At 38.8% G+C, this 24170-nt stretch overlaps 1 protein-coding gene across 3 annotated transcripts; it reads left to right on the top strand.

Moving 5' to 3' along the window:
• Window positions 1-95: 95 nt before the first annotated feature.
• cabp7b (calcium binding protein 7b) lies at window positions 96-23418 on the top strand. Of its 3 annotated transcripts, XM_006788879.2 has the most exons (6): window positions 96-347; window positions 849-959; window positions 21532-21675; window positions 21762-21874; window positions 22171-22318; window positions 22415-23418. In XM_006788879.2, exons 2-6 carry the CDS (start codon window positions 851-853, stop codon window positions 22540-22542), a joined length of 642 nt encoding a protein of 213 aa, XP_006788942.1. In that variant the 5' UTR covers window positions 96-347; window positions 849-850; the 3' UTR covers window positions 22543-23418. The 3 variants fall into 3 exon arrangements, with proteins under 3 accessions (XP_006788942.1, XP_006788941.1, XP_087700602.1); XM_006788878.2 differs by having other exon boundaries at window positions 96-959; XM_087844476.1 differs by lacking the exons at window positions 96-347; window positions 849-959 and adding an exon at window positions 6037-6106.
• The last annotated feature ends 752 nt before the right edge of the window (window positions 23419-24170 follow it).

Here is a 24170-nt window from a genome sequence, read left to right on the forward strand (position 1 = left end):
GTGTGCTGCTTTGTGAGAACCAATTGAGGCTGAAGCAGAGAGCTGGAGAGAGAGGATCACAGCCTTATACACCGTGTCTGTGTCACATGAGAGGGGGTCACCCAGGATTCCCTTCAAGCTGCTCTTCAGGAAAAAAGAATGTTACAAGATTTGTTTCCCGCCTCGTTTACCGGATAGGATCAGCACGCCAGCGCTGCTGCTTTATCTTGTGTTGTCGATTTGTTTTTTTTTTATTATTTTTTTAAGGAAGATGCCGAAACGGGGAAGAAAAGTGAGGGAGACTATACCGGGAACAGACTATTTAAAAGATCAAGACTCCTTATAGGAATCAGTAGGAAATATTATAGGTAAATTTCTTTTTACGTGTTTCTTTTCCTCGTTTTAATGTTGTGATGCAGGAGCTTTGGAAGAATTGCAAATTAGCCTGTTTATCTCGTTGATTTGGATCTTGACTTTAATAGAAGCCAAATATTTGCTCGTTTGAGCCTTTGTTTAGGGCTCTAGACATACTGTCGCTTTGCTCAACAAGCTATGAAGTAAAAGTTTTACACGCCAATTTTATTTGCCTTTTCGCCTCGTGTCTTGATCACAACACGCTGCAAGGGGCTGTGCACTGAAACCAACCGCGATTTACAATCTGCATTTTCAGTCAAGGTGATTTTACTCATGTTTTCTGCCCTCGCCGACAATAAGGAAGGTTGAACTCCGCTGAGGGAAGGTTTACCTCGTTTCATTTGCTTGAGTTTCTTTTGCCTAAAAGATCAAGGACAGTAGCAAAGGGTCTGTCAAAACTCCGGAGAGCGAGGCTATATGAAGATCGAGACACAGTTGTTGCTTTTCCCTCGCAGAAATGCCAGTGCGTGCTGTGACCACCAGGTTCATGTACAAGGGACTTTGCACTATTCCAGATGTCCTCAACTACCGGACCCCTGTTAACCTGCCTGAGGATGAGGTGGAAGGTGAGGCTTGTTGTTTTTTTGCTATCTGTCTGTTTGCTTGCTTTGAGCATGGTTTCAACCAGTGACAGTAACGATAACAGCTGTAACTCCCGAATTTGAAGTTCAGCTGCCAAATCAGGACCCTGGAGAGCTCCAGAGGGTGTGCGCTGTACAACCTTTTCAACAAATCCGACACCAGATCTCTGTGTGTAAGATCTAGATGGTTTATAGTTTTGTGCTGGGGAAAATACTGACAAACTGTATGCTCTTACTTTTTTTCTTGCTTATGATTTTTGGCACAAAATGAAGCTGTAGAAATATCATCTAATCACAGCAACGGGATATTATATTGTGAGTAAACTGCATGTTTATACACTGCATTTCTCGGCTGTACCCCTGACCTCTATGAGACTCTGTTGCATCTGCTGTTATTTACTCATCCAGCCAAGACTGAGACACAGACTGACGAGTAGAGGGACTCTAAATTTTGTTAAAAGGGAAGGATCCAGTAATGGACAAAAACACTATAATGAATGTCAAACTCATAAATATAAAACTGCAGATTACTTGAAAATCGAAGGCAGACAAAACTCATCAATGAACGATGGACTCATTTTGATCCATAAATTGCATCATCTCATCTTTTATGAACTGCATTAACCAGAAAAGAAGAAGAAGAAGAAAAGAAGCTTTCATGATGTATGGAAAGGGCAAGTGAAAGATTCACTTAAGCATTAAATTCACACTTGCTATTGTAACTGTAGGAGGTTTTGTTTTGCAAAAATGGTCCTCACAATGAGAATGCACACTTGGCAGCGATTTGGAACAAAGCCAGGCAGACTACAATAAAGAGATAAGTCAGATCAGATTTGATATCGCCAAGTCTTTTATGCATAGGGAATTCCATTTCCCCTTTCTTCTGTCTGTAGGTTGCCCGGGCCTCACAAGTGGCTGCCTGCCCTTGCTTCGAGCCACTCATTTGACATTGAAAATCCGCTATCTGCAGACACGATATAAATTAAATTAAAAGATTGGCTATGGAAAAGCAAGAATAGAACAACAGCAGTAAAATGTTGGCGGATGGTGTCATCAACAGCCATGCAGCTTTTCAGGTATTGGGTGAGTCTTTCCAAATTTTAGTTTACTAATTGAGTCATTAAATATTCAGAGTAAGACAGACCACTGAACCATGAATGCATGTACTGCAGGGAAGATTCACTGAGCATGTAATGCACTGCTACGTTTGCATGGCCTCACACCCTAGCAGTGCCCACAGTAAACAAGTAATCTTCCTGTTTTCACCTGCTCCAGTGGAAGGTAAAATGCATTAACAAGCACTGTAAGTTGATGAGGGAGGCAAGAGAGTTTAAGATGAACCTCTCCTGTTTACCAGCACAGAGCCAGTCCAAGGCTTTGAATCTGCAGCCTCCAACTTACCCTTTATATCACTGCTGCGCCACCTTAACGCACTCTGAGGGAGCTGCAGCACTGCTTAAATGAACCTTTTTGGTCTGCTGCAGTCCAGGGTTTCTGAAAAATCCCCCCTCTCTTCATAGAGGTCCGAAAATCAGACTGTAAATGTTGTTTCATCCACAAAATCTTTAATTATATTGGGGCAGAAGTTCCCTGATTGCACAGCTCACATAATTACTTTCTCTAATCCTATTTATGATAATCTTTTTTTTCTTGCAAGGTGCACATACATACTCCAAGTGCAACTGGACATGTTTAGAATGATCTTTGATTCAGTGAGTCTGTCACAGTCAGAAAAACAAACCTGATAAAACAGATAACATTTTATGCTTCATATAGGATTATTATCGTTCTGTGCCATGCTGCCAATAACTTACGCAAGCCTCCATTTTGTCTCTACATGTATCCTAACATCTGAACTCATCATCAGGCTCACAGAAACTATAATAGCAGTAAATCAGTTTTTAGTAGTGAAGAGCATGCAGGCGATGAGTTGTGCGGTTAAATCAATGGGACTTTTTTCTTGGTGACATTGTTTCAGGTACGGGTCGACTGCCACTTTGGAATACACACAAAAAAACACAATACAAGGACAAGAGGACCTTGCATCCTGTGCAATGACACGTGCTGCAACGTGGACAGTACATAGAACAACCCGTTCCAGACAAACAAGTTAAAGAGTTTCATTTTACATCCAAGTTTTAGTGTTGACTGATTTTCTCCTGTACCAGTAAACCAGCAGCATAAGAGCTGCAAGATGCATTGTCTAAACAACCCCCCACTCGTTAGCTGAAATACAGTGACCCCTACAGTTCAGGCAAGATGGGGAAAAATGTTGTGTAGTGGATCTGCAAAACGGGACTGAGCACATAGCCTGTGGGGGGAGTTTTACCTGAATCTCTGGTGTAGCCACTAGAAACCCAGGCCAAGAGTTTTTGTTTTGTGCGACGGTCTTTGTTTGCAGATATATTTTTAAAAAGCTCAAAAAATATTATTATTCATCTTCATATAATATCCAGTACCTTTGAGATTTTCTACAAATGTGACTTTGTCAGAGGGTTTTAGGGAAAAAAAACAAATCTGTTCAAACATCACTCATCAAATCAAGTTTAGAGGGATGCACCAGGGGACTGAACGTGAAATATCAGATAGCTTGTTCTCTGTTCACAAGTTCTTCATATTCATATGCAGAAAACTGTTAATGATTTGTGGGCATGTGGTGAGATCTGATTTTCCAACAGCTGTTCAGTTACATATTGGATAAAGGTGGGCAGCAACAGATTTCAGAGAGGATAAAAAACATCACCTTTTGACCTCCAGCCTTCATCTGAATTTAAAAATATATAGCTATCAAACACGAGATTTTCCGATTAACAGCACCATCAGGGGTACCCCAGAAGCACCAAGAACTGCAGTGCCTCTGTTTTTTTCATTGACTAAATATTATGTGCATTAAGACCTAGGGACCTTAAATGAGGATATAATTTACTATGATGTAAGGAATGACGTAACTTCTTTAAAATATAATGTAAAGTTGAAATTAAGAAAACAGCTGAAGATGGCATTAACTTAAAACTGAGTCAGATATTACAGAATCACGTGTTTTCTGATTTTATGCTGCAATTGGATGAATATAACCAATAAAATGAAAAAGAAGTTCTAATTATTTCAGTGGTAGAATCAACACTCAACAGAGATTATATATAAATCTTTATAATCCTGTCATCTTAAGACTTTGCCATTTTAAGCTGCCATTTTATTTGGATCACAGTCTTAAGTGCAATATAATGACATCCCTCCCACCCCTCCAACAACCAAACCAGGCAGTAACTTACACTGTTTCCTGAAAACTGTACAAGCAAGTAAATGCATCAGTAGGAATGACAACAGTGAGGATTACAGAGACTTGAATGGACAGGACATCCTCTGGACTGGGTGAAGTTGAGGGAGGCTGATTAAGTGCTCGCAGCTCTTAATGGATATGCAGATCCCAGGGAATGTTTTTCAAACAGATGGTTGCCTAGGTGGGCAGAGCCGACAGCAAGGCTTCCTATCCTTTTCTCTGCCCTTGTGTCACGCACTTGTCATAAAGCCTGATATGAAGCCACACTATTGTAAAAGCAGCCGTTCTCCCGCCTCTTAGAAATCAGTGCGCATTTGTATATCTGAGATCTGTAGATCCCTCATGTAAAACTGGATTGGTTTAACTCGTGATTAAATCATCTTTTAAAAATCCTAATCTGGGCAATGTGGTGTTGGGCACTCTCTCTGTAACCGTGGAACAAAAAGCTGCCTAATTCATCACAAATTATACGTGATAATTAAGACATTATGTTAATGACATAACAGCAATCACTATATTTAATCATGTCCCTGAAGAAACCCATGAAACATTTATGTGTGCATTTATCCTGTAAACACTGTTAGGTGAATGTCTGTGTGGACATTATGCAGTGCCAAGTTTCTCTCTATTTAATAAGCACTATATTAAATCCCAGGTCCAGAGCCAAGTGCAGCTCATTATACATGACTGACTGGGATAACCTCTAATGCTCATATTGGAATTGATCCAATTCATAATTACACAAATAAATAAAACACTCAAAAATGTATATTGTATACAACAGTATGTACATGTACAATACAAATTTATTAGACCACCTGTCAAAAGAATAAGTAAAGAACATGTTATTTTTTTTAAAAACGCATTTATAAATAAATATTATATTATTATTATTTTTTTAGGCAAATAGCAAACTGAATTCATGTTTTTATTCCCAAGTTTGAGAAGTCGAATTACTTAAAATTAAATTCAAGTGCTAAAACTAATTTTTCTGTTCAGGGATGCACGTAAGTACCTGTAATTTGGCATCTTAATTGAAACTGATTTTTCTGCTTTTTTGTATAACGGTAAATGTAAAAATTCATGGAAAACAACAATAATTGTGTTTTAGCATTAAGGAGCTTGCACACACAAGTGGATTAACTATTATAGCAACATAAAAAATTATTGTATTAATTATCAATGCTGTTAATTTATGGCAGCTGTGGTGTGAGCCTTACATTGAGCGGTGCTCTAATTAATTTGTTAAGCACTGTACATGAGGTAACAGACACAGTCTGTGGGTCTTTATTGACGTTTTAGAGCTTACTAGAACAAAAAAAATCAGCATTTATTGATTACCAGAATGATATATACAACATTTTCAAATGTTTACAAATTACCATTTTATTAAGACATGATCTTGCAAGTCAGTATTAAAATGTCTAAAACACACCCCATAACCCAGAGTGAATTGGTGCTTTAACTACACATGTGCTGGCACAGATAAGACACTCTTTTTATGGCTGACAACAGCTGGGACTTCCTGACAGTTAAACTCTTGGAGGTCTCTGCGAGCTTGTATTGTTCCTCGGTGCATCACCGACAGAGAATGTGAACAATATTTATAGATCGCAGCCAGCAGGAGAATCCCCCAGACGTCAAGCATTGTAGTGGAGTGCAGGCCTTCTTCCACTTTGTATGCAAAGCTGTTGTCTTTTATGCTTACAAATGGAGTTCCTTTATGCTGCAACATTGTAAGCAGGCATTATATGTGTTATGTTGGTTGTGTTACTGTATTGCAGGTGCCTAATTATACACATACAGTGACAGTGGTCAGGACAGAGGCTGGACATGCTCTGTACATATGCAGGTAATGCTTTGTAGTAATTCCATTATTTATAAGCTTTAATGATCATCATTTGCAATACATTAATATACAGAGTTGTATTAAGAAATCATCAAGCCATTTATAAGTTTAAATTAGAACATGACCATGAACAAATTATGACTACATCGTTAATAAGTGATGGATTGTAGGAACCTCCCTGGCAGGTCACAGATGGTGCAAAGGTTCAGACTGAGGCCAGTACCCACTCGACACAGAACCCATGTGATGAACTTCTTTAACACTGACACATTACAATCTGCTGGCGGTACACCATTCACAAATTTAATGTAATTTGTAGTTAAATAAGTAAGTCAAATGTTATTTCTGTAGCACCTTTTTAAGATAAGCATCTCAAAGGGCTTCACAACAAAATGCCAGAATATTAAAAAAATGTTTTAAAAAGACAAACAGAGTTAAAAATAGCACAATCATGTATTGTGCTTATAACAGGCTAACTTAAAAGTAATAGCTCATCAAAAAATAAGCTTTACTGATGATTTATTCATCATTTGTTCACAATAAAACCGTTATAAAGAGTACAGTAAATACTACAGTAAATACTCACATCCGACTCACAAAGAATTCAATGTCTGAATGTTTTATTTTTTTAATCATTTGCTAATAATTTGTTCATGATCACAAATTTCACTTACAACAGATTTGTGTTGCCACTTATCAAACATCCTTAAACGTAATGTAAACTTTAGTTCATCATTAATTAAAGTGTTATAAATGACTTGTAGCTGAACATTATTATCAGGTGTTACACTTGTAAGCAATAAGGTTTAAAAACAATAATCATAAGCTGTGTGTTTAATGTAGCTTTCTGCGTGGTCAAAGATCTGGTCGTTAATGTTGCAGCCAGACAGAAAGATTCACAATTTCAAATAACAACACTATCACAAGACGTTAATTATGAGACTGCATCCTTAATCTCCCCTTGTCTGCCGCTTGGCAACAGCCATATTTCATTCACATCATTATACTGAGCTTGGAAATGCTCAAACATTGACTTAATAAACACTCAACTGGTGGCAAAAATATACTCTCACTGGTCACTTCATTAGGTACATCCTTCTAGTATTGCTTTAGACCACCTTTGGCCTTCAGAACTGTCTTAATTGGTTGAAGCACACCCAATGGCCAGGTTGCTTCAAGCTCATAGGAAGGCAACAGTAAGTTGCTGTGCTGAACAGCATCTCTGAATGCTGAACCGTGGAGAATATGGGCTACAGCTGATCTCCTGTTCCACTACATCCCAAAGGTTCTCTATTGGATTGTGATCTAGTGACTGTGGAGGACATTTGAGAACAGTGAACACATTGTCTTTCAAGAAACCAGTTTGGTTTGAGCTTTGTGACGTGGTGTGTCAGCCATCTTCAGATGGTTACACTGTGCTCATAAATGGTCATTAACAATACTCAGGTAAGCTGTGGCATTTAAATGATACTCAGATGGTAGTAAAGGGCCCGTGATGTGGCAAGAAAATATCCCCTACACCATTACACTACCACCAGCAGTTTAAATTATTAATGGAAGGCAGGATCCATACTGAATGTTGCAGACTCATTTGAGCCGGCGGTATTTTTCCAGACTTCTGCTGTCCAGTTTTGGTGAGCATGTGTGAACTGTAGCCTTTCTTGTTCTTAGCTGACAGGACTGGTACCCGTTCTTCTGCTGCTGGAGCCAATCTTCTCCACAGTTCAGCATTCAGAGATGCTGTTCAGCACAGCAACTTACTGTTGCCTTCCTATCAGCTTGAAGCAATCTGGCCATTCTCCTCTCAACTCTGGGATAAACGAGGCATTTTAACTGAGAAATGCCACTCACTGGATATGCTCTCCTGGTTGTGTAGTGCAATGGTTTATACGGTTGCCTAACAAGAAAAAGATTCCCAGTTTAATTAGACAAGGAAATACAAATCCCTTTGGAGGTGCGTCAGGAAGAGTAAAGATCTGCCAAATCAAAACATCCGAAGCTACCCACTGTGGCTCTCTCCTGTGACAAAGGGAGCAGCTGAAAGTAGCTTTCACCATAAACCCTAGAGATGGTTGTAGGGAGAAATCCTGGTTGCAGTTTCAGAAGCAACCATGCCACTTTTAAAGTCACTTCATTCACCTTTCTTCCTCGTTTTGTGGGCTCAGACTGAACTTCAGCAGGTTGCCTCTACGTAAATTGATCGAGTTGCTCTCAAGTGATAGACTGCTTTGCATTAGTCTAATCAGGTATTTGTACCTAATAAAGTGGCCAGTTAGCATAATAATTCTATGTTGTTGTTAATAGAATCCTACAGATTGAGTTAAAGGTCAACGTCAGTCTTAAATAAATTGAAATGGTAAATTTTGTCCTAATATGACCCAGCAATGCATCCATACCACTGGAGAAGTTTGCATATTCTAAACAGTAAAGTTAATTCGTCTGTTTGTTAAAAACCTCCACTTTCCTTTTCTCTTATTATGAAAAACATGAGAAAGTTAGTAATGATAATGTGTATAAAAACCTGAATATCATAAAACAGCATGGAAGAAGAAGAAAAACAAGATAAGGGCAGAAAATCAACACTTCCCTAACAAAAGACATCAGTCGAAGACAAATCTGTGCTGCCTGTCTGATAAGTTCAAAACAAAAGCTAATAAAGTTAAGCTGTAATTCTCAATAATTTTCCTGAAAGAAACCAGTCGCATGTTTTCAACTCAGCCCACAAAGAGCTGCAGGTAGTCATTTTAAGTACTTTTACACAGCAGGTACTCTTATACATGCCGGGCTCGTGCAGGGCATCATCACTGTGTTCAGTGATGGCATGTTTGTGTAAATGTAACAATACATGCAGGCTACAAATCTGCAGAAGCAAGTAAGTAGATTAAAATGTTGTAGTTTTAGAAGGTGATTCGTGTATTAATCCGTCTCACTACTGTACACTATGGGGTTAGTGCATCTTTTTTGCCACATCACAATTGATCGTTATCATATTTTTGAAGCGCTCAGTTCGCACATCGGGACAGATAACAACAGGACTGTGAGGGTGTCACTCTGTACTCGTTGTGTCCCCTCGACACCTTCTACATGCATCCGCACTGCATGAACTCACATTTTTCTCGTTATTTTGTGATAAGCTGGGACGGAGCCAATTAAGGTGTGTAAAAATGAGTATTTAAACGGCTCTTTTGTTTGTGTGCTGGACAATAGAGCAAAGTCTGGAGCCCCCCGAACAAATTAGTTCACTGTTTGTTCCCCTGCAAACCCTTAAATCCCAGTTAGGTGCCTGTTAATGTTGGGGGGGGAAGGGGGGGGGGGTGTTAATCACCTGGAATCAGTTGGGGTTGTTTGATTCAATATAATCATGCTCTAAGCAGCTGTTAATATTATTTAGTGATGGATGTTAAAAGTTGCATTATTTTGAGAGCATTTGTATTATGTGCCGACCTACTTTTGCTTTAATGCATTAGCAGAGCTCTCCCTGGATACTGATTAATATGACTCACATGTAGTATCAGAACGACGGATGTCACGGGTGTCATCATACTATTACTGACATATTCCCATGGGAAGGTGAATTATTTAATGAGTAGATGTGACTCATCTCTCCCACTGATTTCTTTCTTCTTCTTTTTTTACCTTCTAAACTGTTTTCCACCAGAAGTCTTCTTTTAATAAGAAGACTGCGCTCCTCATTTGTTGACCAAAAGTTTACTTTTAAGTAGAGCATGTCAATTAGTGCCAGCGACTTTCTCTTGTCACCTCTGGAAATGCAATCTGAGGTTGCCGGAGAAAGGTGCCTAATTTAAGATTCCCATTTATTCTGGAAAAGAATCAAGTAACGCCTTTATTTTCATCCCTTTCATCCCAGCAACTGGCTGACACAAAAGGTCCTGTTTGATCCTGACTAACAGGGTGCAATTAGCAGGAAGGCCCGAGTCTCCTTTCTCCTATGCAAATGTAGCCTCTGAATGTGACTGGACACATGTAAATATGCAATTCATCTGGTTTAGACTCACGTAAATTTGACATCTGATATGAGACCTGAGCGTGAGTCTGACACATAAAATGAGCTTCAATAATGTGGTGAGATGGAACATATTGTGAAGTATGAAGTCATGTTCAAGCAGTGACTTCGGGGCGGTGAAAAGAGGCCGTTGTTATTCTCTTCTGTTCACTTCCTGCGGAGCAAAGAGACTTCTTCATCTACCCCCTGCTGTAACAGCTCTATTATCGTATCGTTCAATGTCATGATCATTACTGAAGGTGAAGAGGGGTTGGGTTTTTTTGCAGTAAACTGGACAATCACAGTAGGGCTTTCTCAGCGGTGGTAGTGCATGGTCGATACCTTTTCTCGAGGATAACACTGCTTGTGTTTTTTTCTTCTGAAGGCAGCAGTCGTTTCCTCTGAACTTCCAGCATTTACATTATCTCCTCCCATGCATGAGAGCAATGTGAAAGAGGTATCTTTTAGCTACTCTCTGTCCTGTTATCTTTATTTTTCAATGGGACCTTTCATCAGCACTTATGGTGTGATGGGTTCACTCAGCTCAAGCACTTAGATGTGACTGAGAGCGCTGAGGGAAGGTTACAGTAACTATAAGCCATCCACACTGCTTGCAAACTAAAGAAGAATTAGCTGATAAAATATAAACAAGAAAATAAATACACAAATCCCAGGCATCTCTTTCTCTTTGGAAATCTCGGCAGCAATGACACAGTGGAGGAGTTCCATGCTATCGGTATTATTTAGTAACAAACGGCTGAGCAATTCTGAGCTACAGAGCTCAAAGAGAGGCCATCATCAATCAGTTGTTCTCATATAAATATTAGAGGGGGTTTGTTTTCTAGAACGTGTTAATTTTAACACATGCTGTGCTATGATACACTAACAATAAGGATAATTTATGGTGAGTATTTTTTACTTCACATAGTTGCAGTCTCATTAATTATAGTTTAGCTATTAAACATGACAAAATAACAGATTTACCTTGGAAATATAAAGATCATAAACAACCTCGCATCCATAAAATTAGGGATGCTGTTTAACATGTAAATAAAAACTGATTTTGATGGCAGCAACATGTCTAAAAATATTTGGTTTAGGGGCAACAAAGGGCTGCACAAGCAAGCAGTACAAAACATAATCAGCTAGAGAAAATTTTGGCTACTAATTGGGTAATTTGCAACAGGTCAGTAACATGAGTTATTATAAGAAGAGCATCTTAGAGAGGCAGAGCTTCTCAGGTGTAAAGATAGACAGAGGTTCACTAATCTACGAAACGAACTACTGATCAGTGTTCCTTGCTATAAAACTGCAAAGACTTGGAATATAATGTACAGTCATAATATCATCAAAAGATTTTGAGAATCTGGAGAAATCTCTGCATGCGAGGCTGAAACTCAGTGTGAGACACCTGTCATCTCTGGGCCTTCAGGTAGCACTGCATTTAAAAAAAAAAAAAAAAAAGTTCAATCATGCAAAGAAGGAAAAGAAAAAGCCAAGTGTGAGGCAGCAATGACAATCCAGAAAGGCCAGGCTTCTCTGGGCCAAAGCTCATTTAAAATCGACTGAGGAAAAGTGGAAAACTGTTCTGTTGTCAGAGAACTCATTTTTTAAATTCTTTATGGAAAATATGGAGTAAAAAGGAGATGGACCATCTGGCTTGTTAACAGCACTCAGTAAAAAAGCCTGCATCTCTGATGGTATGCGGGTGCATTAGTGCATATGGAATTGGCACCTGAAATCTGCAACGAGATCAATGCTGAGAGGTATACACAGGTTTTACACCAACATATGCTCCCAAACAGAATAGTATTTTTCAGGGGATGACTATTTCAGCAGGATGATCCTAAATTGCATGCTGGATGGCTTCATAATGCAGGAGACTGAAGTGGACAGCTTGCAGTCCAGACCTTTCAACAACTGAAAACATTTAGCGCAACATTAAATGAAAAAGAAGATCCAGGACTGTTGAGCACCTAGAAACCCAAAGGTCCACCAGCTGGTCTCCTCAGTTCCCAGACATTTATGCACTGTTGTAAAAAGGAGAGAGGATGCTACACAGTAGCAAACATGGCCCTGTACCAACTTTTTTTTACATTGTTGCCATCAAATTCTTACTGAGCCAAAATGGTACATTTTGCAAAGCACTTCATTCTGTTTATATTTGCAGTTTTCATAGATAACCAAGATTTTTTGGAATTGTATTTGCATTTACACATTTGCAATTCTGCTATCTCTGTCTAATATCTCTTTTTATTTATTTATTTTCTTAATTGTTATGCAAAAAAAATGTCATATTTGGTCATGTTTATCTCCTGCACGCTTTTAAACACATTATGATTTAAGTAAAGGAACCTCAGTGACTTTTTTGACCCTGTCAGCAGCACTGAAAGTCCGCCAGTGGACTTCAGTAGGCATGGACCATTTTCAAAGTTTTTTTTGTTTGTTTGTTTTTTTTGCTGCACCAGCGACCACCAAGAATATCTCTGTTAGGCGGTCATAAAGGTCAGCAGGATCTGTCGGCTTTCATGTTCATGTTTTAGCTCTTTTGGAAGGTCAACAGACTTTTAAGCCCTGAACTCAGACCTGGCTAAAGTGACCGGTGTTGTAGACAAACCAGCTGAAGCTTACACAGGTTGTTATATTTAGAGAAAATTTGGAAGTTTTTGGTTAGATAAAAAAGGAGGTAGTGATTTAAGAAAGAAGACAAACATACCTGTTAAATTAATCAAAGGAAACCAGTATATTTAAATTGAGTTTTACATATATAGGACCATTTCTTACATCCATCCATCCATCCATCCATTCGCTTCCGCTTATCCTTTTCAGGGTCGCGGGGGGCGCTGGAGCCTATCCCAGCTGTCATAGGGTGAGAGGCGGGGTACACCCTGGACATGTCGCCAGTCTGTCGCAGGGCCAACACACAGGGACAGACAACCATTCGCACTCACATTCATACCTAGTGACAATTTGGATTATCCAATTAACCTATCCCCACAAGCTGCATGTCTTTGGATGGTGGGAGGAAGCCGGAGTGCCCGGAGGGAACCCACGCAAACACGGGGAGAACATGCAAACTCCACACAGAAAGACCCCGGCCTGATGTTGGAATTGAACTCAGGACCTTCTTGCTGTGCGGCAACAGTGTTAACCACCGTGCCACCATGCTGCCATTTCTTACAGTTATCTCTAAATGCATTATTTATAAAATTATGCATTTCATCTCAAAAAACCTAAAAAAAACAGCAAACATTTTTTAAAAAAAGAACCTGGACCCCATAACTGCAGATCGGGAACAAGCTGATCTGCAGAAAGGACAAGGCACAAACTAGAGGAAAGAGAGGACAAAAAGTTAATGACATGCAACAGTCATGCATGTCATTAAGGAAAGGGGCTCTGCAGGATGAGCTGGTAGCAGCAGGGATGGTTCGGGGTCATCTGATCCAGCTCATACTAGAAAGAAAGAAAGAAAGAAAGAAAGAAAGAAAGAAAGAAAGAAAGAAAGAAAGAAAGAAAGAAACAAACAAACAAACAAACAAACAAACAAACAAACAAACAAACAAACAAAGATTTTTAAAAGTGAAGTTGAAGGTGCTTCCTCCCCTTGAATTTCTGCTTCTAGAAACTGTTCTAGGAACTGCAGTCTGAAAGCAAAGTGCTCTATTGGGAGAGTTCATAGGATGTGATGTCTTTAAAATACCATTGGGCCTAATCATTGAAGTCTATGTATGTGAGAAGAAGGATTTTAAATCATCCTGGATCTACAGAGAGCCAATAAAGAGAAGTTAATATTGGAGAAATATGATGTTACTCTCTAGTCCATGTTAGTACTCCCTGCTGAAGGCGTTTCAAAGAGCCACTGGGATGTCCGGCTAATAAAGGTTTACAATAGTGCAGTAACAAAAGTATCACTCTGAGACGACATGTTCCTAATTTTGACAGTATTGCACTTGAGCCAGTGTCATGTGGCTTCTTTTATTTCAATGACACGCTCAGTCACTGGAATAGAATGTAGTGACTGCTGGTGTTAAATATAGTGGGATGAAGCCACTAGCTCAAATAACCTACACTAATGCAGATCAACAGGTAAAAAATTATCAGACCTATCAGCCATCGAGGTTACAGTCACCACTATGACCCTGTTGGTCCAACTTGCCGTGAAATTGTCAGTCAGTATTTATTTTTGCTTTGATATGGAACAATTTGATGAAATTGTCACCTTTGCCTCAGTAAATTCAGATGGTTGTTTGCAGTAATACCCCTCGATTATATGCTTTTATACCTCTTTCCCTCAAGTGACTCATTCATTCAACTTTTGTCATAGAAGATGTGTGAAGGCCAATGAGAGTGCTCAAACCAACCAATGACAAATCAACGTTGTTTGTTGACTACTTGGCGTGTTTTGGAAATTTGTTGAAGATGGCTTGGCAAAGGGATGTGAAGTGTGTTCATTCATGAATAAAAACAGTTGGGTTTGCAATTTTTTGTAATGAGACAGGATCACAAGTTAATGTCATGCTGAGAAAATGAAAGGCTGATTTCTCGAGATAATCACGCAACTGATCACAAGAAAACTAATTCTGCTTGGTCTCTGGGTATCTATCTCGGTAGCTATGAAGACGTGTAATTTCAGTGAAATTAAGTTTTGCAGCAGCGTCACAGAAGTGTACGTGCACATAAAGTTACTGTACAGCAGAGAATAAATAAGGAGGGTCGATCTGAAAGTTTTAACACAAAACCTTGACTGAAGTACAGTCTGGAACTGAATAAATGACACTCCTTCATTTTTAAGTTAAACCAGTTGCTCCAGTTTGCTGGATGCCATCTGTGCAGGTCAGCATGAACTATACCATGATCAGGAAGGATAGGACACTTAAAACACACTTGATTTAATTTCTATTTATCATTGTTCCCATCAATGAAAAATAAGAAAGCACATCAAAGTAGAAGCTGCTGCCTGCTGTGCGTCTCTCAGCAGCACAGATCCATGGACAGCAGCAATGATGTTCATTTCTTGTCATCTGCATGTGCGAGAAAGAGAATGTTTTACAAATCTACCCTTATTTGTGAAGATAAGCGCACCTTTATGCCAAGAAGCAAAACCACGCTCGCTTTATTAAAGTAAAATCATGATAAATAACTTTCACCCATGAATCATTCATCAACAACAGCCTAAAGTTATGCTTTATCCATGAAGCTAACAATACAGAAAAGGAGAAAATTGTTATTGTTGGTATTTTTAAAGCCTCCGGCTGGAGAAAACCAGACAAAAACAAAATGTATAAAGAATCTTTAGGATCTTTTCAGAGGATCTCTTGTCATATTATGTTTCATATTCCCCAGGGCATCACAGCAGCTCAGACTTGGTATAAAATGATGAAAATGAGATTTATTATTCCACAATTAGATAAACCGTGCATCGATATCTTAAGCTAACTAGATAAATTAGCTTATCATCATAAGATATCAGAAAAAAAAATAACTGAAGGCATGGCTGCTCTCATTTCCTGTCGAGTTAAACAGAAGCAGTCAGAAGCAATTTGTGTTTTGGATTTGGATACAAGTGTGATACACACATATATTCTTCATGAAAAAAACTGTCCCTTTCTATTTCATTACATATTATTTCTACGCAACACCACTTATTTCCGTGAGCCCTTCTGTTGGCTTTCTTTTAAACTATAACAGCATAACTGCTTTTTCACTCATCTCATTAAAACCTAATCATTCATGCACAAACAACAGGCATTTTGCGATTGATTGTATAAATGCTTAAAGCTAAGATTCTGGATTTTTCAAAAAGTTGTTTTTGTTTTAGAGTTTTTAGATCCAAAAGTAAAATCCCAGCAGGACCTCCCAAATCAGAAAACAGTTTTACTTTATTTGTGATTTGTGTTATCTTTCCAAGATAATACAATACAATTCTTATTTGTATTGTTCACTCCTTTCTAAATCTCTAGTGCTCATTCAATACATAATTTTTTAAAAATTGATTTAGATGGATTGATAAGTAGGCCAGCACAGAAATACTTTAAAGCTGCTTTCTTTCTAATGGCCACCAGGGGGCAAAAAGACTTCCATTCCCGACTTTTAAATAAAAACACTTAGCTGGAAGCTTTATGGCTTGAGTAAAAACAAGACAGCAACCTCCTTGCAGCTAGAAAAGTTGGTTGGTGAATTAAACTTTTTAGCTTTCGGAGACCGATTTTGAAAGTAGTTGTGGCAACCAAGTTGTTGCTCAGAGGTTGAGTGTGCAGCACCACCAGCCTCTGGGTGGGAGATAGCTTGCTTCCAAATAATCCCAACTGGGAATGGATTCTTCCTCAAACAGACTGGTGAAGGTTTGACAGTAATTACCATCTAATTTATAAATGCAGATGGATTGCTGACAGATTGCAATCAATCTGAGTCCATCTGCACTGATTAGCTCAACTCATCTACATCATAGTTAAGTTAGTTGAAGTTTGTTTTTATTGTGATTTTCATGGTATGTACATGGCAACAGATTTGCAGTTTCCAACACAGGTAATCAGTGTATTGTTATATTCAGATCACATGTAAATGCCAACTTGACCCATTCAATAGGAGACTGACAGCAAGTGACTGATGTGGTTTGGGGACTATTAATGGGTCTCAACCTTCAGAGTAAACATTTAAAGGTGGTGGCCATGGTATCCAAATGCTATTTTCACCAGCATGACTTGCCTGATGACTTTGGACTCAATAGCTACTTTCAGATCTTGTTGAATATTGAATATAAAAACCATTTTGTAAAAACAAAGATCGATAAGTCTCAGCAGATCTGTTTTCAAAACTCTAAGATGGCGAACAGTGGATGACACCAAAGTGGCCATCTTTTATAATGTATGAGGTCATTCTCAAAAAACTAAACACCTTGACACTTTGTTTACATTTGATTCGGCTCATAACGGTCTTCGTGTCTGAATAAATGTAACAATAAACAGTCAAGCCTTTACATAATGTCTTGTGCCACATTCATTCATTCACATGGCAATTTATTCTATATATACAGAAGTTTATCGATCAAACACAAACACCACTGGATGCATCTGGCCTCCATATTTGCCCAGGGACACTTCAACTTCTAGTCTGGATTGAACCACTGACACATTTCACAGCATTTTAGGAGCCACACTACTGTTGCTGCTTTGAGCAGTAACTTATTTCCCACCAATATTAATAATTTGCTTGACAATATTGCTTTCAAATTGTTTTCCTCCACTCTCATATTGCAGAATTAACTAAAAATATTCTGTCATACAGACAGAATATAAATATATAAATAAAAATCAGTGATTCAAAGATTTTCATGACCTGGCTTCAGACAGCCGAGTGGGTGCACCCTCACAGCAGTGCAAGGTTACAGATATTCTGATCAAGGACTCAAAGTAGACACCTGAGTCGGCTGAATGTTTTCCACACTTTAAATAAAAATTCAGTTCCATCACTTTGCTATTGTTGTATTGTGTGTTTACCTGTGCGTATTTGTTTATTTGCAAGTGAACATTTTTCCAGGGATGTGTAACATGCAATGTTAGTACGAACGTCTCACAATGGGGTGCTTAAAGTACTTTATCATGCCCAGTGTGACACACAGGAGCTGGATACAGTACTGTCAGTGATCATGTAACACTGACTGTTAGGTTTTGTAATGTTGATTGTCATTTATGCTTAGAAATATCTACTTATATATGCTTAGAGTTTTATAATTAGTTTTAGATTGGTAGAGGTGTATAATCGATTGTGTAGTGATAGGATGTGTGATCCTTAATAGTCTGCAAAGGCTTTGTGCGCATTCCAGAGTGTTCTGGCATCCACACCCACACTCTGGGAGCATGGGAGAGGTCGTACCTTCTCTGATTGTTTTATGGTAGGATAAACGTGGCTATATCTGGTTTAGGCTAAGTGCCTTTTGTTTAGATGGACTGCTGGACTTCCCCCCCCCCCCACACACACACACACACACACACACACACACAGGCAAGGTACTCTTTGTTTGTATGTAGACGTCGTATGTTAATGAACCTATGCATATTCATGTAACCTCAATATAAGAGCAGTGTTACGGGGGAGCGGACGAGAGCAACTGGGGTCAAGCGAAGGAACGTTTGTCCGGTTCTCTCCCGTGCACGAGAAACATGAAGAACTTTGCCTACTCGTGTCTTGTTTGGCTGTGTAGTAAATTGTCCTTAACGTTCCAGCGAATAGGTTTACGCTACAAACCTATCACTGACTTTTGTTGAGACTTTGTCTTACCACATCAATAAGGTTGTAGTACTTGCTTCTGCAAAATGAGCTTGGCCCATGTGGGCACACCGGGAGTTAAGATGTCAGTACTGACTGGATAAACGTCCAATCTCTGTTAACTTTAAAAAGGACAGCCTTTATCAGAAGTAAATCTACATATTCAGCTACATAAATAAGCCAATCAATTATGTTGGCGATATCAATGGATGAGGGAGAAAAAAAATAGTGAAGCGCCTCAGTCCGTGGAGGATCAAATCTTGACAAACAACATTTACATGTTAAAAAATGCAAATTATAATCAAATTTTTGACAAAGTAAACACATACTTGTGTCCCTCATGATTCCATCTGTGTATTTTTTTTTTTTTCAGATAAATATTCACTCCTCAGTGTGTGAAACAATCTGTAGTCCAGCCACTGCTCAGCTGGCTAAGAGAATTCATTATTTGTCACTGGCGTCAGAGGTCACAACACTGAATCTGGGATTGTGCTCAGGGAAGATAACAAAACTCAAGCAGTGCTGCTGGGAGTAATTTAGACAAATATGTTGTGTCTGATGTGTCAAGGTGTGGCACAGACAGTGCCACTTGTCCAGAAGGACCTCAATTTACGTTCCAAAGACTTTGTCTTGTAGTGCTTTATTTTATTTAATTTTTAAAGAGGATTATACACTGCCGCTATAACCACAATTTGCAAGCTATCACTTAAAAACTGCACTCATTCATGTGCACAAGATGGACAGCTAGTGCTCGTCCTCGTGTGGGCTTGCATGCTAATTGTGGTTGCCAAGTCACATAAATGCATGCAAATTGGTTTTCTACATCATATAAGCAGCCAGCGTAATCACATGCTTTACATATGAACAGTTCATCCAAGCCTTTTGGTTTAAAGCAATTTTCAGGATAAAAGAATGTATGTTTAGTTTATGCTGGTGTTGAATGATGAATGTCTAAGTATTCATAGGTTTCTTGTGGATTAGGTGGATGTCTACGTGTTTGTTCTGTTAATTCCACCTTTTTATTCTCTGCAGTGTCTCGGGCTATCACTGCTCAGATATCGGCTAATATCATTGATCTATTGATGTAAAAATTAGACTTCCAGTTCATTTTGTTTCTTGTTTCATCCAATCAAGCAACGAGCTGAGCTAGCATCCAATAGTCTTGTATATTTGAGGATCTACATCAAAGAACTACCAGCATTCAGCGCCTTTGAAGTGCAACTGCTCTTTTTCACCACTTCAAACAGAATACGGTGATGCCGAGTGAGGACAGGAGCCAAATGCCAATGTTTATGGATTATTTACCAAAAGTTGCAGTTTTAATTAGAAACACATGAACCTGCTTGCAGCCTTCAGTCAGAAGTGATTGTATTATGACCACAGTAGCAGGTACTGGCTCAGAAGATCACTTACTATGAATGAAGAATAACACTGCATCACAGTGGGAAATCCTTTCAATATCTACCACAGATAACATTGTGCACTTATATGTTCAAACACCTCTCTGTTAATGGTTGTGTAGTATTACAGTCTGTCTGAATGCTCAAGCATTAACGGTAGCGTTTGAAGCACTATCTACAAAACCATTAGCACTTGGAGCCAAAGCACTGGCTCAAACTAAATGCTTTACATTTATAGAATAATTTCTGCAAAGCTTCACTCAGATACCTCACTTCAGGCAACACTTTCAACACTACCTATCTACAATATTGCAATATGATGTGAAGGATAAACAACGTTTTCCTTATTTGTATTAATAGTGTGTTTTATTCAGATGGATTTTTCTGTGTACACAGTTGTTTACTCGTTTTAAAAAAAAAAAAAAAAAAAGCTATGCCCTGCACACAGATGAGCCACAACCAGTTGTCTTTTGCATTTACACACACTAACTCATTGGGTGGTTAGTGCTTCATGCGCTTAAAATGATAGTTTGTAGGTAATTGTGGAGGCAGTTGTATTTTACAAGAGCGTAATGAGTTTTGCAGCAATTTTATGCTTTTGCGACATGTAAACTGTTTTGCAGGTTTGAAGAAGGGTTTTGTTGGTGGTCATTTTAAATTTAGGCATTTTAAATGAAGAAAGAAAGACTGCAGTACATGATGCTAAAACACGCATCTCCTCTTTTTGTCTCTCACTGGGATGCTGAAACTTTTAATATTGCTCATGTTCTGTGGGCTGAAATTTTAAAATGCAGCGTTTCTGTCTCAGTCTATTCTACTGAAACAATCAAACTACACTCTCATAAAAAGTGTACACTAAAGGTCTATTTCTGTCTCTGCAGTTCCAGTGTATATGTACATCTTTAAGGGCAAAAGTTTGTATGTTTAGTGCACTGTAAGGATCACATTTGCACCTCTTCTTCTTTTTAAGGTGCAACATTAGGAGACAGCTGACCAAAAAGAAATTAGGCAATTTACTCTTAGATTTAAAGTTTCTGCTGTTTGGTTTAAATCAGATAAAAGTAATTTGGTGTATTCTGACTTGTTTAACTCGTGTATACCAGCAGCGTGGTGCAGTAGGGCAGCACTGTCGCCTCACAGCTAGAAGGTTCTGGGTGTCTTTGCCTTGTGCCTGGTGGTCAGAACATTCACATTTTCTCTTTTTAGATAGCATGCTTCACGTTATCATTTAAAATCAATTGATAATTAGTTGTACTGTTTCAAAAGGTTGTAGCTTTCTGTATTACTAATTTCCAAAACATTGAAGACCAATCGTTCTTTCAGTAGTGTCTGCTTCCCACTCCTTGTCACACATTTTACCTAAACATTTACCGAACTGAGTTTATTTTGGAGTCAGTATTTGGAGGAGCAGCATCGTTTCTGTAGGATTTATTCAAAAAATAAATGAATATTTTTACTACTGTGAAATATTCTGGCTCATGGAATAAAGAAACTTGGAGAAAAAAAAGTTGCTTTCACTCTTCAAACACTCAATATTCAGCTATGCCTCCTCTTTCTCAAAACACAAACATCTAAGACAGAGGGATTATAGCCTTTTGAGCTGTGACCCACAGCAGCTGTTTGAAGCTACTTTTACTTTAAACTCTAAAAATAAACACCCTTTACTCGCCGCCGCTGAAACCAACATGTTAAAAATCCGCCAGTTCAACGATAGCCCTATAGTAACATGTTCGTTCTGTGTGACTTCTTCCACTTCGCAGAGATCCGTGAGGCTTTCAAAGTATTTGACAGAGATGGGAATGGCTTTATCTCTAAGCAGGAGCTGGGGATGGCCATGCGCTCACTGGGCTACATGCCCAATGAGGTGGAGCTGGAGGTTATCATCCAAAGACTTGACATGGATGGTGGGTCTCTCTTGCTCTCTCTGCTGCAATTATTCCAACATGTGAACTGCGTTAATGACTCGTCAATGTTTCACTTGTTTCATCAGGCGATGGCCAGGTTGGCTTTGAAGAGTTTGTCACATTACTTGGTCCTAAACTCTCTGCTGCTGGAATGCCTGACAAGTTCAACGGAGCAGACTTTGACTCAGTGTTTTGGAAGGTATGCACTGTCCATTAATCCCCACCAATAAAGTTTAATCTAGTCATTTGAATATCAATCCCTCACAAACTACACCCCAGTCAGATAACTGCATCACATGTTGTGGACATCGGTATCCCCATTCCTTACAATCAGGAGTATAATCAAATGAATTACTCTAATATCTGATTTCTATAAAATATTTATACACTGCTGTTTATTGCTGACCTGCAATGTATGTGCATCACTGAGGGGCATCGAGGCAGAAGTTCTTCCTCTGCTAATTAGACCTCTCCTGGTGTTTTCTGTTCTCCCAGTGCGACATGCAGAAACTGACTGTGGATGAGCTGAAGAGATTGCTTTATGATACTTTCCGTGACCACCTCACTATGAAAGACATTGAGAACATCATCATGACTGAGGAGAACCACCTGAACAGTCCAGAGTCCCATGTGGACATTGATAGTATGTCTTATAATATAATTTTTATAGTATTTCATACATTTCTAAAGCTCCACTGACACAGTTTTGTTCTGTCTCTTCTTCCCTTTCTTTCCACAGCAAGCCCAACACAACAGGAAAAACACACTTGTGTGCGTAAAAGCCTGATTTGTGCCTTCGCTATTGCATTTATCATCAGCGTCATGCTCATCGCAGCGAATCAAATGCTCCGCAGAGGGATGAAGTAAATACGCGATGCCTGCTGGTTACAAACAGATTTACAGACAGACAGGGAAAATGCAAATGTTAACCAAAATACTTTATCATTTTGGGTTTTATTCACAGCTGACACCCTCGATGATGCAATCATAGGATGCTCTGATATGGATAAAATGATGTCATGCAGTGGTTCTGTGTGATCACTAATCGTAGTACAGACAATAGAGAGAAAGGTATTTCAAGGGCTGATTGTTATCCAAAACAAGTCACATCTCATTCATTAAGATGGCTGATGTTTGTTAAGATTAGACAGAAAATCAGGCTCCAATTCTCCAAAATTTCAGAGTGCAGCAAGTGTTGTAACAATAGCTGTGCTTTGTCAGTGCATTTAATGTTGCTCTCAAGAACCCTCCCATTTGGAGTGCACCAAATAACGACAGCACCAATGATAGTAATAAAGCAATACAAAAGCGGGCCACATACTCCGTAATTTCAAATCGAGCTAAAAACATAAGGACAAATCACTGTGCGCTGCATGCTGTGTCTCTTATGTCTCTGTTTACTGTAGTGTGTCATGACTTTCAACTTGCATCAGGTCTGACAGACTTAACCAGCACCTTCTGCGATCTAAAAATACCAAAAAAAGAGCCCCTCAAATTCAAAACACAAAACTGGACTACTAATGGATGTATCAGTCGGTCTGTCGGTCAGTTCAATTTAATTGGTTCACCCCTTTATCCAGCTTGAAATATTTCCATGAATGTTGCATGTCATTCATGGCACCCATGCTGTGAGATCTAATGAATTTGGCAGTGCCCTGTTTTGTTTTTTCTCTGCTATTTTGTTGATATTTTTGCTCAGTTTTTGTTATAGATGAACCATAAATGGGTGAGCTGCATTAGCATTAGCATTAGCATGCTGTCACTCTCATTAAGATCATGCTGCCGAGCTAAGGCTAGCATCAGAGTGCTGCTGTACAGTTTCAACAAACTGCTACAATGCCTGAGCTAAAATATTGTCATGTTACATTTATTTTAAGACCAACACAGAGAGTTTCATGAAGTCATTCATACTGTTAGGTTTGTTTCTTGTCCCACCAGTTGCCACAAACCTAAATCATGCATTCGCTAACTTGTAGCTTCAGCTTCTAACAAAGACCTTAATTTGAATCAAAATGAAGGCGCATTATATTTAAACAAATGGACAAAGAGAAAATGTGAAGCATCCAAATATTTGCAGCGAGAGGCATAAACCGGTCAACAAGCACAGCAACTGGATTCACAGCTCAAAAGAGAGGACCTACAGTTGTGATCCACAACTGCATGTTATGTACTCTAGTCAAATTATCAGTGGAAGAAACTCCGACAGGCCTGTTTCAAAAGAAATGTCACACTTTTTTCACAGTTGATTATTTTTGCTTTAAAGCTCAGAAGAAGCTTGGTTGAGCAGATTGAGATTGCTTTCTAAAGCAAATTGATATTTTGTTAGCTGTAATGTGAAACAACTGTAGCTGAAGAATTAAACTTCACAAAAAAAATCACAAGAATTAATAAACCAGACAAGAGTGTGTGCGTGGGCTTTATAAAAAAGCTCCAGATACAAAGAGAAATACTGGTATCTTGATGTCCAGCCAAACGAATAACATGTTTTATATCCA

This window comes from Neolamprologus brichardi, chromosome 7 (assembly GCF_056152115.1).
Source record: "Neolamprologus brichardi isolate AB-2024 chromosome 7, ASM5615211v1, whole genome shotgun sequence".
Lineage (NCBI taxonomy): Eukaryota > Metazoa > Chordata > Actinopteri > Cichliformes > Cichlidae > Neolamprologus > Neolamprologus brichardi.